Source organism: Lytechinus variegatus, chromosome 5 (genome assembly GCF_018143015.1).
Source record: "Lytechinus variegatus isolate NC3 chromosome 5, Lvar_3.0, whole genome shotgun sequence".
NCBI classification, from domain to species: Eukaryota; Metazoa; Echinodermata; class Echinoidea; order Temnopleuroida; family Toxopneustidae; genus Lytechinus; species Lytechinus variegatus.
In genome coordinates this window covers 8218937-8231971 of record NC_054744.1, presented here as the reverse complement: position 1 = coordinate 8231971, position 13035 = coordinate 8218937, and the positions used below count along the sequence as shown (strand labels likewise).

Sequence of the window (13035 nt, the reverse complement as noted above, 5' to 3'; positions counted from 1 at the left end):
ATTTTAGGGGCAGGCAAAATATCCTTTATTTTTATATTCTGGGGCTATTTCATAATGTACTGCCTAGATCTGCTACTGCAGGTAAGCTTTGACTTGGCAGTGTGAATGGGGATTTTCCAGTGCTTTTTTTAAATTTCCAGGGCTGTTTTGAGTATTTCAGGGGGTAAAAATTGTCCAAAAAAAGTCCAAAAAACATGATAGGGTGTTTATGACAATTTTGGGGTCATTTGTCATGTATTTCCTCATATAATTTAATCACAGATCTGTAGATGTCATCATTAGCTAATGCCATTCTCATTGGTTAAAACCCTTTTGCACTTGATATTATGGTTGTGCATAAAAAAATGTGCATGGAATACATATTACTTCATATCTCGTTTCCGTTTCTCACTATGGCAAAATTTCATGAGATGGGTTACCATTTCTTGTACAATGTTTTCATACATTGGTTTTATACCGCGTGATGCAGAAACAAGCACTCACCTAAATTCCTTCTCTTGTTTGGTCCAGAATGCACAAAATTGGATACTTGTACTCGGAGCTGAGAACATCTTTCCTCATTAAAATGGAATTCTACTGTCCAGTATGCTATTATTTTCAAGGAGTCTCGCCTGGCTGTATTGTTTTTATTCCTGTCTCTTAGAGACCTGACGTCAGACATGCCGATTGCTGCATTTTTTAGATGGAGAGAGGAAAGGGAAAATGTAAAAGAAGGAATAATTTGAGATTTAATGATTATTTTATTTTTTATGGAGGCTTGTAGTCAGCTACTGCTTTCTGATCAACCACATAAATTCAGTGTGAGGGAGAGAGAGAGAAGGGGGGAGGGAGAGAGAAGGGGGGGGGGGGCAGGGAAAGCATCATAGACATGTCAACTTTACAAAGCACAAACATGTATATCTTCAATACTAATTCTTCATATTACCATACTTATTGGTGAAAGGGCTTCTGTATTGATGAAAAGAGAGAGAGAGAAGGGGGAGGGGCAGGGAAAACATAGAAATGTCAACTTTACAAAGCACAAAAATGTACATGTTCAACACTATTCCTCATATTACCATACTTATTGGTGAAAGGGCTTCTGTATTGATGAAAAGGAAAATAAAATGAAGTAATTTCCTTCGTGCTTATTATTATTTTGGTTCAGATCAAGCCCACCTTACATGATTCCAAGGATCTTTTTCATAAAATATTTACCAATCTAAAGAAACCTGAATCTTTACACATTCAAATTTGGCCAATAGTGCAACAGAGGCACATTGAGCCCCCCCCCCCAAAAAAAATGCATATATACCTGTATATACTGTATATATCATATATGAAAGAAAAATTTGATGGTTTGTAAAGTTTTGCTTGAAATTCACAATTTTGAGCAGTGAGGATACACAAAAATATGCAACATTTTTTTCTAAACAATCATTTCAATTTGGAGTAACAGTTTGATATCTTTTTTATTGATAGAAGACTAAATGTTTACAAGACATAGGAAAATTAAGTTTGACACCCAAACTGTTAATGACTGTGATGATGCTTGAGCCCTTGCAGAATAGGGAAGGAAAACCTTTTCTTTGTTTCACTGAAATATTTATCATTACAGACTTAAGTACAGCTCAGTAACATATCATGATTCTTTGCAAAAAATGTCAGTAATGAAATTACTTTACCCTTTGCTAATGGGCATTTTGAGGAAAAAAAATACAATTTTGACTCTTAATATTATTAATCATGTTTTATTCATGAGAGTTGAACAATTTATAACCTTGATATCATTGAGTAGGTTCAGTGATATGGCATAGTACCGCTAGAAGGAAAAATTAGAAGTGATGGCATCTCCCAAGTATAGCTTCGTATTGCCTCCATTTTGATTGGTTGGCAACAGGGAATGTGACGTTACTAGGTTACGGTGGTCCAGCCGTTGCTTAAGTGAGCATCGTCGTTAATGGTACGGGAGGGGGGAGAAAATAGGAGAGGTTTGAAGTTATCATATCCATTGACTTGATTAACATGTGATACAGTGTCCTACAGTAGCAAGACACAGAGCCAGGTCTACTGTTGATATGGCCGACCTGCGGGTAGCAAAATTAGTCGACCACAAGTTGCACGCGAGGCTTGCATGGAACAATGTGAAAGGGTCTTGATTTAATAATGATATCAAATAAAGACACCGTCCGCCAAATAAATTGTATTCTTTCTTCAAATTGTTTCACTCGGATGTGAATGAGGAATCATGTAAGTTACATCAAACTGAAGAGGAGACTGGGCTTTACATTGAAATATTTATGTGTGATTAATTATGATACATCATCATCCATTCTCAGTTTTGTTTATTGTAGGATGCAAGGCATACCAGGGAGCCTACTTTGTATTCAAGCTTTTAGACAGGGATTCTATCTCTTGCATGGTATTGACAGACACCTCAAAATTTCCCACCTTTTTCCGCCTATCTTCCAAGTCTCAATACCACAAAATTAGATAGGCCTACCATTTTTTTCAGGTTTTTTTTCTCAGGTTTTTGATACCTTTTCTGTAATTTGCACCTTATGGTGATCCTAATGGTGATACACTTTTGTAAATGTGGAATATATACATATATTCACCATGATTCAGACTTGATGATACACTGTATAAACTGTGGTGTTAAAACTGACACCAATTGGTGTTAATAGAGGACCACACCCTGAGGTGTTAAAATTACACCCTAAAGATTGAACATAACACCAAAGAGTGTAAATGTAACAACCAAAGGTGTTGTAATAACACCTATAGGTGTAAAACTAACACCACCAATTTAACACCGGTGTAAAATAACTGGTGTGGTCCTCTTTGTACACAGGTTAACACCACAGTTTTTGCTGTGTACAGTTTCACTGATTGCAGGTAACTAACTATATTGTGGACATTATTAAGATTAATCTGATTTACAAGTCAAGAAAATTTAAAGATCTTCAGTGGGAAAGGATCTTCTTGGTAAACCTGCATGGTGGCAGATGCCATGCATAATACGAATGGTTTATTTAGCAGTGGGCAGGTGTGTATTAATCAAGTATGTGTTTCTTTTTTCCATTCTGTAATGAAAGTCTAAACAATGTAGAGCCTAACTAACTTGATCGGCCCTTATGTTTCCTCAAATTTACGCAACACAGCAGGGGCACTATCCCATCAAATTGGATATCAGTAGGTGGTTTCAGACCGCCTCGAAGTTCGTCAGTTCCAGGTATTCTCTGATCGGGAAATTTACCCCGATCAGAAAATACCAGGTATTTTGGTAATGTGAAAGCAAACTACGCGTAATCTCCCCGAAAGAAAATACCCGCTAAATAGTAGGTACTTGGCGAAATTACGAGAACTTTCGCGGGGATTTTTCCAAGGTCGCAGGTATTTTGGCGATGTGAAAGCAAATTACGGGAACTTTTAGCCCAGCGTGTCGTTGGGCGTCGTTGGGCGCGGGAGCTGTGGGTGGCTGCTGGGCTTGCCTGCTTATCAGACCATACTATGCGCATGCTCGTAACTTCAGGAACTTATCCCGAAGGGTATGTTTTGGGGCGGTGTGAATGCAGGAATAATTAATGGGTATTTTTTAGCCAAAAACAGTTCCCGTAATTTAACGGGGATTCTTGTGATCGAGGCGGTTTGAAACCACCTAGTGGCATATGCGAGAACTCAACGACTTTTTGTTTTTTGCTCTCTTTTTTGTAGCTAATATTTTTCAGTTCATAACAAGTGTGTTTCTGGTGTGGTTAATTGTTACAATCCTAATTTTCATCAGTTGCTACAATATTTCACATTCCAGATGTGTTATGTCTTTGCTACAGTCTCTGAAACAAACATTTCTTTAAAAATCATTGCACAGAGTAATTTGCTTCTTTCTCTGAAACAAGGGAAATGTGAATGACACAAATCAGCATATTTTTTATTAACTTGAAATGATTTTGAAAAAAAAAACCAAAACGCAAAAGTTAAAATGGTTGCTTGATCAAAAGCTGGGATGATTCGGTAGTCAACAGGTTGAAGTGGATTCAGCGGGGGTACAAAATCGTAAGGAGGATACAGGAGGTGAAATGATTCATCATGAATCATACATTCTTACAAATTACCCACTGCAAGCTAAGAGAGTGAGATTAACCAAGATAATGCAGATCTAGTTTGATAGAACAACAGAGTATTTAAAACAAAAATTAAAAAAAAGGATATTTTAGTAGCCCTCACTCCTTGTAAGGGAAAACTTAAAGGTCAATAGAGATGGGGTTTAATAACAACCGATACATCTGTGATTAATAAAAGAGATTAATGAGGGAGGGGGGTGAGATTTTGGAGAGAGTGAGAAGCAGACGTGAATGAAGAGAGGAGAAAATAAGACAAAAGAAAAAGATTTTATGAGAAAGATGAGAGGGTGGTAAACAAAGGTGGGAATCAAGGTTACACTTCGTAAAAGAGACGGTGTATATGTAGAGAAAGTAAGATTTGAAGAGACAAGCAAAGTTAAGAGGCTGAGAATGAGAGAGGTATAGAAGGAGAGAGAGAGTACAGAAAAAAAAGAAAGACAAAAAGATAATATACATGTAGAGATGCAAATGAAGATGTAGGGCCGTCTTCTGATGTTAGGTTTAACTTAGACCATGGTCTAAATCTGTGCTAAAATTATTGGAAGCCAAAAGTGTCAAAATTTGTATTAAATTGAAAGTTTCTTTATGTTTACTGTGCTCTTTCCTGATTCATCGATGGGGAAGACAATCATCTATCTATACTTCCTAGACAATTTTGAATAATTTGAGAGCCAAATGAGCTGAAATTTGATATCTCTACTGTTAGTGATTTATGTAACAATTGACTATCCATACTTAAACCACAACTTTAATTAAATATGAAAATACTTAACTGAAAATATTGTTTAAGATCTAAAAGAAAAATGAAAAGAAGTCTTCAAATACCTGAGTTTAAGTTAAACCGGACTTCAGAATACGGGTCATAGAGTCAAAGAGACAGAAACGAAAAGACAGCGATGCAGAGAGGGAGAGATACTGAAACATACTGAGTGAAAGAGATAAACATAAAGAGAGATAGAGAGAGTTATGCTTCAGTCAGATTTCCCCTAAGGCGAGCCAAAAACTGCCGTTTTATTCAAACCAACTATATGTAGCTGGTACAAAAAATGTGAAACACCTGTTATTGACTCGCCATAGGGGAAATGTGACTGCGCCATTATAGAGGAAGATAAAAGATATAGAGAAATACAGGGAAAGAGGAAGCAAAAGTGAGTAATAAAATAGACTGGTGCTCTCTTGTATCCCATACAAGCAAAGATTATGGATCTCTAAGGAAACTGAGAAAAGCCTTGTAGAAGATGCACAGAGATGCAATGTCCATTTATTCTATTATATAGGTTGATGAACAACAAGAGCAATAAATATGAAGTTTAACATTAATTATGGATACAATATGTAATTTAAGATCATGCACAATCTAAATTTGACCCCTTGCTGGCCATAACACAATAAGTAATCAAGACTTTTCAATTTCTATTTTGCATCCATCTTTATAACAATTTTATGGTTCAAAATATGAAATATTCTAATTATCTCCTCATGGTTATCTTTTTTCCCCTGAATATGTGGAATTACCCGTGTTTTAACATTTTATGGTTTAGTCTTGTTGTCAAAATTGTTTGTGGTAACTCCCGTAGGAACTCGGCAGGACAGCATTTTTTTGCTGGTAAACGCCAAGCTGGTATATAACCAATTACCTTGGAAACATTTTACGTCTAGGTTAATCAGTCATAGTGGCTGACGTAATAGACGACAGATATCACTCTTGGGCCTTTTTATCAAAGTGGAGACAATGGCAGAGTTGGGATTCGAACTCACAACCTTGCGATTATGAGTCCAATGCTCTAACCACTGGACTACACGACCCGTGTATAATTCAAACAATAAAATCAAAAGAAATAGTGAGTGAGGGATGTCATCAACTCTCTCATTTGCATGCCACTGAGTTGTGCATATAACTGTTTTGCGAAAATAAGTGAAACTTTGAAATGTCATAACTTTCTAATTTTACATCCGATTTTCAGCATTATGCTTGTCTGATTTTCCTCTATTGATTCAAATCAACATTTTTCTGGGGTGGACTTGACCTTTAATGAAAAACTTGGTTTGAGAGGTTTTCTGGGGAACGTTTCATCAATATTTTCATCTGACAAGTTGTCAGATCTGACATCTTTCCATGATTTTGATTGGCTGAAAGGCACTGTTCCTATAGTAACTGTCGGATAAACGTCCGACAAGTCCTTTCATGAAATGCCCCAATGAAAGAAGACTCTTTTATCTCTGTGTTCAATAGATCATATCATATAAAATTTTAACCAATTGTAAAAAAACATGAATGCTTGTTTATGATTATAAAATTATATACAATGTGATGTGGTAATTTTCAAATTATACTCATTTAGAGTGGCATTAGCATTTTTTTGTGGGATATGCTGTAGAATTTAATTTGCATTCAAACATCAAGCGATGCATCACGTATAATGTTATTATGTGCACATGAATGGTATGATTGAATAAACTGATGGCAGAAACCTCTCCTAGAGGGGTTACCATGGCAACATGGATGTAATTCCTCCTCCAGGATCTAATTTATCAAATTTATTCTTTTAATTCTCACTCTTTTATTATTTCAACATCATGATTGCAGCTAACTGACGTATCATGTCATGATGCAACTTCCTGGTGAGATGTCTAATTACATCGTGGCAGTTATTCATTAAAATCTGAACAGAATTATCTCTACTCGGCTTTCCCTCTTAAGCTGTTTGTACATGAAGATTATGGCAGCAACTTTTCGGTCATTTTGATACCAAAACTATTCATTAAAAGTTGTGAGAATAATTTCAAATCAGTGAAAAAGCAAGTGTGTACCCAAAAGAGGGGATCATTTCCGTCAATGTGAAAAAGTATAGAGAAAATAGAACTGCTAATCATGTGAAAGTACCATGGTGTATAGCGGTTCTTACTCCTGCCTTGTTATCAGAGGGTCCTGTGTTCGAATCCCACCATGGCTAGTGTCCTTTGGCAAGGTGTCAATTAACGCTTTGCCACTTTCACCCAGACCTGGGTACTTGTATGAGGGGGAGACGTTTGAAAGACCAAAAAATTAGCAAGGTCTTTATACAGCAGTCTCCAAGATCACTCTATTTGTCATCTCTGTGGAATGGCTCAGAAAGACTCCTTAAATAACTGGGAAAGACTCTTTGATACTTCCCAGTCCTATAGATATCTCTCAATGGTCTTTCATAGATCTTTTATGCAACTAGTGATCTTTCAGAATTCTTTCCATGGACTCCCTGATCTTTCAGAGATCTTTCAATGATCTCTCACAAGTCTAACAGTGATCTCTGCAAAAATATTGAGGGATTGTCAAAAGATCATGGAAAGACTAATAAGAACTTTGAAAGTTCATAGGAAGACCGCTGAAAGACTGCTGAAAGACCACCAAAACAACATTTTCCCGTAAGACTGCTGAAGAACTATTTGAACCATTTCAAAAGGTTTTGGGACTCCCAAAGACCACTGAAAGATCCATCAGGAATCGTGAAAGATCTCAGAGATCTTTGAAAGTTGATTGAAAGATCAAGCAGTCTTTGGAATGAGGGTTTAACAGGCCATGAAAAAAACTATGAATCCAATGACCGGATAATAATAATTTAAAAGTGCTTTCAGCATTTGTAGATTGATATTGCGCCATATAAACCCAGTTATTATTATCATCATTATTTCTTATTACTGGTAAATATAAGAAAGTTTTTTCAAATGATTTTACAAGTTTGTAGGAACAACATCGTAAATGTACATTAACTTTTCAAGTATATATTTCACATACATGTATGCATGTACAAGCTTTTAATCATCTTAGTATTTCTTTAAATTTGAAAACAGAGGTGATGCTTGCTAAAACATGGCTTTTGTAGTATAAATATTAATAAAAAGTAGATATTTTGACTTCTGCATTTCATTAGGTGAAAATCAAGATAAGCTCTCTTTTCTGTGAAAAATATGCATGTAAAATATAGACTTTTTTTATTATCTTGCCATCTTTTGCGTACAATGGATAAAGAGTAATCACACGGCAGCCATTTTGTTTGTTATATACTTGTAACTGTCACTGATCATCGTCATGGTGACGATCAAAACATGATAATTGCAGGAATCGTTGATTGACTCAAGATTAAAAGTTGATGGACTTCCCTACCTACAAGTATCCTGATGTGTATATTGATCTCAGGGGAAAAAAATCTTAATTGGTGTTAGTTTCAAAAGCTTGTTGATTCTCAATTTCTGTATTTCTGGTCAAATGGAAAGTGGGTATACCTAATGCAGAGTTTTTTGTGAAACATTTCAGATGTTTCTATATATGTAGGTGATTAGTTTCTGTGGCTAAGTGGGGGTGTGAAATTTTGGTCTGTACATTACCTGTGTGTTACAAAACACTTTTGTGACATTATGATGTCAAAAAGTATCTGAAAAATCAGATGCCTGTAAAATGATATTTGGCAAGAATATTCCCCAGGGAGCGGAGGAGCTGGGTGTATTGCATGTACCTGAGTCATTGAAAAGTTTAATAATATCTCGTACTAAACCTCTACTGTCTTTGGCGGTTTGCTTGGTTGTCAACTGAATCCAGGCAACGGTTACTGTACACTTCAAAGGTCATCTATAATTTCATCATGCCAATCAAACTTTGATCATAATTACAGGGGTTGTTGATTGGATAGAGATAAAAAAAAAATGATTGTATTTCTTGTCAAGGAGCTTCCTGATTAGAACACCAATCTCAGCTAGAAATCTTAATTCGACTCTGAAATTTGTAAAGCTGAAAGTTCTTTTTTAGGGTACCCATGGAGAGTGATATCATCGACATTCTACAACCTCTGCTAGAGCATCAGAATAAAGTTTCAGTCTCTGCTGAATTGCATCAATCTGCCTTGAAGTAATATTGATCTTATCCTCTCTGGCTTTGCAAGTGTATGTAATTATTTATGGAAAAACGAAGTGATTCATTTTGTAATCACTTTCATCGAGTCATTATGAAGAGATTACAAAGTGGATTCTTCCTCATTGATACGAGAAGGCATTTTTTTCTTCAGTTTTATTCGATATAAAAGAGATAATTTCAGTTGAATAAAGTGATCACGAATTACAGTGCAAACCTCTTTAAAAGGAGAATGGTGTATCAAAACTAAATTGTAGCTTCACCAGTCAACTAAATATCAAATCCTAGAAGTTTATTTTTAGCATCGACTTTGCAGATGCTTTCTACAACACACCAATTTCTTTAAACAAGGAAGTCAAATCACATTGGACAGATTAGAGGTCATTGTCAAAATTTGGTGGACCAGGACAGCACATCATCTTAAGGTTTGGACCAGATTTAAAATTGCGAATATGACATCCTGTCCGAATCTTGAAATGGTGTGCTGTCCTGTCCACCAACTTTCGACAACGACCTCTGGTCTGTCAGTTGTCACCTGACTTCCATTTTCAAAAGAATTGGTGTGTTGTAGAAAGTGTCTATGAAGTGGATGCTAAAATTCCCTAATAACAGTAAAACTGCAATTGATTGCAAGGCTTACATAGGCCCATTAATGATACAGTACTTGCATGCCCATAAGCATTTTCATCATTATCAAATCAGAATTATGCATGAATCATATGCGTTGATTGCAATTTTTCTAGTTAAACTTCAGGTTCCAGAAGGTTGATATCATGCATTTCATAAAAAGTTGTCATGATAACAAGTCGAGCTGGAATATCAACTACCATGACAGCAGTGAAAATTCTGCTTCCTGATTGAAAGGTGATATTCCAGCAAGCTATCACTAAGCAACCCTTTTATGAAATAGGGTCCATGGGTAGAAACAGTGTACAATGCATTATATTGTGTCATTTCTGAGCAACACAATATTCAAACTAATTTTTTAATCACCATTGATTTTAACCATGTTTTCTAACTGCTGAACATGTATTTGAGATATAAGCAGAAAATAGTTTTGAAGACTGAAAACTGAATAATGCATAGACCCGAGGAAAGATCTGTACCTCCATGAGTAGTTCATAGAGACTGCCAGGCTTCAAAGATCTGGGCCACGTCTTACAAAGAGTTATGATTGATCCAACCAATCGTAACTCTATGGAAATCCATCAGTGTCACAATTTTTTCTACAGGAAATTTTCAAAATGTCCTTTGTAAACAAAGGAGAACATGTCAAATTGTCAAAAAACAATGAATTTATGGATATACATTCATATCCAATTTTTTTAAACAAACATACATTTTAGATGTTGACTTTACTTACTTTCCTTAGTTGCAATTGATACAATCAATCGCAACTATTTGTAAGACAAGAGCCCTTAGAGCATTTTTTTTAATCATCACTTTTTATTTTTTATTGTCTTTATTACTCACAGTAGTAAGTGTTCATTTGCCACTGCATGTCTTTCCTGAAGCTGTTACAATTTTCCCTACTGATTTTTTTTTTTTTTTTTTTGCACATATGGAATTTCCTTATTCATTTTGTCCTTCCTTTCTTAAAGGTCAAGTCCACCTCAGAAAAATGTTGATTTGAATCAATAGAGAAAAATCAGACAAGCACAATTCTGAAAATTTCATCAAAATCGGATGTAAAATAAAAAAGTTATGACATTTCAAAGTTTCGCTTATTTTCAACAAAATAGTTATATGAACGAGCCAGTTACATCCAAATAACATCCAATAACTTTCTTATTTTACATCCGATTTTGATGAAATTTTTAGTGTTGTGCTTGTTGAATTTTTTTCTTTTTATTCAAATCAAGATTTTGTTGGGGTGGACTTGTCCTTTCATCATCATCATCACCTTTTATTTTATCATCATCTTTCACGACCATTTATTCATTCTTGTTATCCCCTATACAGAACGACCGGAGAGTAAGTCTACCCCACTTCCGCAACAATGCCAGCATGTTCCGTCATGGTGCCCTACAGCTCATGTTACACACACTGGACCCTTTAAGTGACTGTGAGTATCAAAATCTTTCAATTTGAACAATTTTTTTCAAGAGCTGGGGACCCTTTCATAAAGGACTTACAACTGTTGTATCTTTGCCATTATGGCAACTACATGTACCATGGTAACAGGGCTCAGTAGCCAATCAGAATCAAGGTCGCCATGGTAGTTGCCATAATGACAAAGTTACAACAGTTGCAAGTCCTTTATGAAACGGTCCCCAGGTGTGGGGAGTGGTTCCGGACAAGGAACAAGATATGGGCCCGGTCTTACAAAGAGTCCATGATCCAATCAATCTCAACCATATGGAAATCCATCCATACCATTATTTTTTTCTGCAGGAAATTTGCACAATCTCCTTAGTAAACAAAGGGAGTCACACTGAATCTTCAAGAGAACGATTAATGTGTGTATGTACATCGTATACAGAAAATATTTTGAACCAATTCGCATTTTTAGATGTTGACGTTGCTGCCCGTCCATAGTTTTGGTTGATCAGATCAATCACAACTCTTTGTAAGATGTGGTCATGGGGAATAAAAGAGTAAAAAAATATAAAGGAAATTTAGAATACTCAAGGGACAAACACCTACCCTTTTACACTTATATTGTTATTATTTTCATTATTTTAATTTATTATTTATTTTATTAAGTTTTGGGGGAAGAAATCAGATCAAGCTTTTCAGATGCATGGTCTGTATAGTTTTTGTAAAAGAATTGATGTAAGAGATAATATTGAAGAATATTTTCTACACAGCTTAGTTTTTCAAATGTGATTCTTTATAGTTATGGAAGATATTTTTGAAAGCCATTGCCCATTATGAAAAGAAGAGATGCAATTTTTTCTTGAGGGGTAGGGGTGGGGGAGGGGTTCTGTAGATCTGACCAAAATGTTCATGTTGTTTGATGAAATCTTTTTCTATCAGCGGACGTCGTTGAAGACAAGGCTATGCAGCTCCAAGTGATGGCAAAGACACAGCACAAGGCTGGCCTTCCCCAAGCCACAGGCAACGGCAAGTCTCAACAGCCTAACGAACAACCCGCAAGCAGACCAGAGAGTGCGAGGTCAAATCAAAAACTAACAATATCGTATCACAATGGATACACCAACGGGGACATAATCATGGACGAACCCACGCAGATTACAACAGTGTCGCAAGCGTGCGATAGTCCCCTTAGCGTCAAGACCGGGAACGGGATAACGCTGACACCACTACCACCTCTCAACGGACATCATCGGAACATTACGGACGTTGACCAACTCGGTAACGATGCAACGCATCTCCAGACAAACAAGCCAACGGACCATATGAAGGGCAATGGAAATGGCTTGTGCGAAACGACAATCATAGTGAATGGCGCCACCAATGGTGGAACGAACACTGATAGTAATGTTGGACCTATCGCCAATGGAGTGGATCAGGAGTTTGAGAAGAGCACGGAGCAGTTGACTGCAAATGCTGCTGTCAATAACATGGAGTCTCAAGAAAGTACAGATCAGGTAGGTCAAAGAACATTAATTTTTGTACATATATTTAAAGGAAATATTCTTGACCTTATGCTAGAAGAGGAATATCACTAAAATGTCTAGATGGCACTGGTCCCCTTTTGGGGACCATTAGGCCAACCATTTTTAGGCCAACAATATGAAAATGGCATGTTTGAGTTGTTTTACTTGACTAACTATATAGATAACTATAAAGATAGCAAGAATATTTGCATTTACCAGACGATAGATAGTTTTGCAGTTGTCACTTGTGGGGATGTGTTGATGTTCTTTTCCAAAGAGCAATAGCACACTGCCTTGGTTTTGAACATGAGTCATATAGACGACCATTACCCTACCAACTGAGCTAATACACCATCACTGAAAAATATGTCGGAAAGAAATCCTAGAGATAAAAATATCTTGATGTTCATAGTTTGTACCAAGGTGACATCCGTAGTAATTTGTGATACTCTATTCTCCTATGATGTGAACTCTTGGTGCTTGACCA

General features: G+C 36.3%; 1 protein-coding gene across 1 annotated transcript in view; it reads left to right on the top strand.

Moving 5' to 3' along the window:
- The first annotated feature begins 10946 nt into the window (after positions 1 to 10946).
- Positions 10947 to 13035, top strand: part of LOC121415192 (sodium/potassium/calcium exchanger 2-like) — a 47798-nt gene continuing 45709 nt past the window's right edge. The window contains exons 1-2 of the mRNA XM_041608356.1: positions 10947 to 11050; positions 11965 to 12539. Coding sequence (XP_041464290.1) covers positions 10993 to 11050; positions 11965 to 12539 — 633 coding nt within the window. The 5' untranslated portion in view covers positions 10947 to 10992. The remainder of the gene's footprint in view (positions 11051 to 11964; positions 12540 to 13035) is intronic.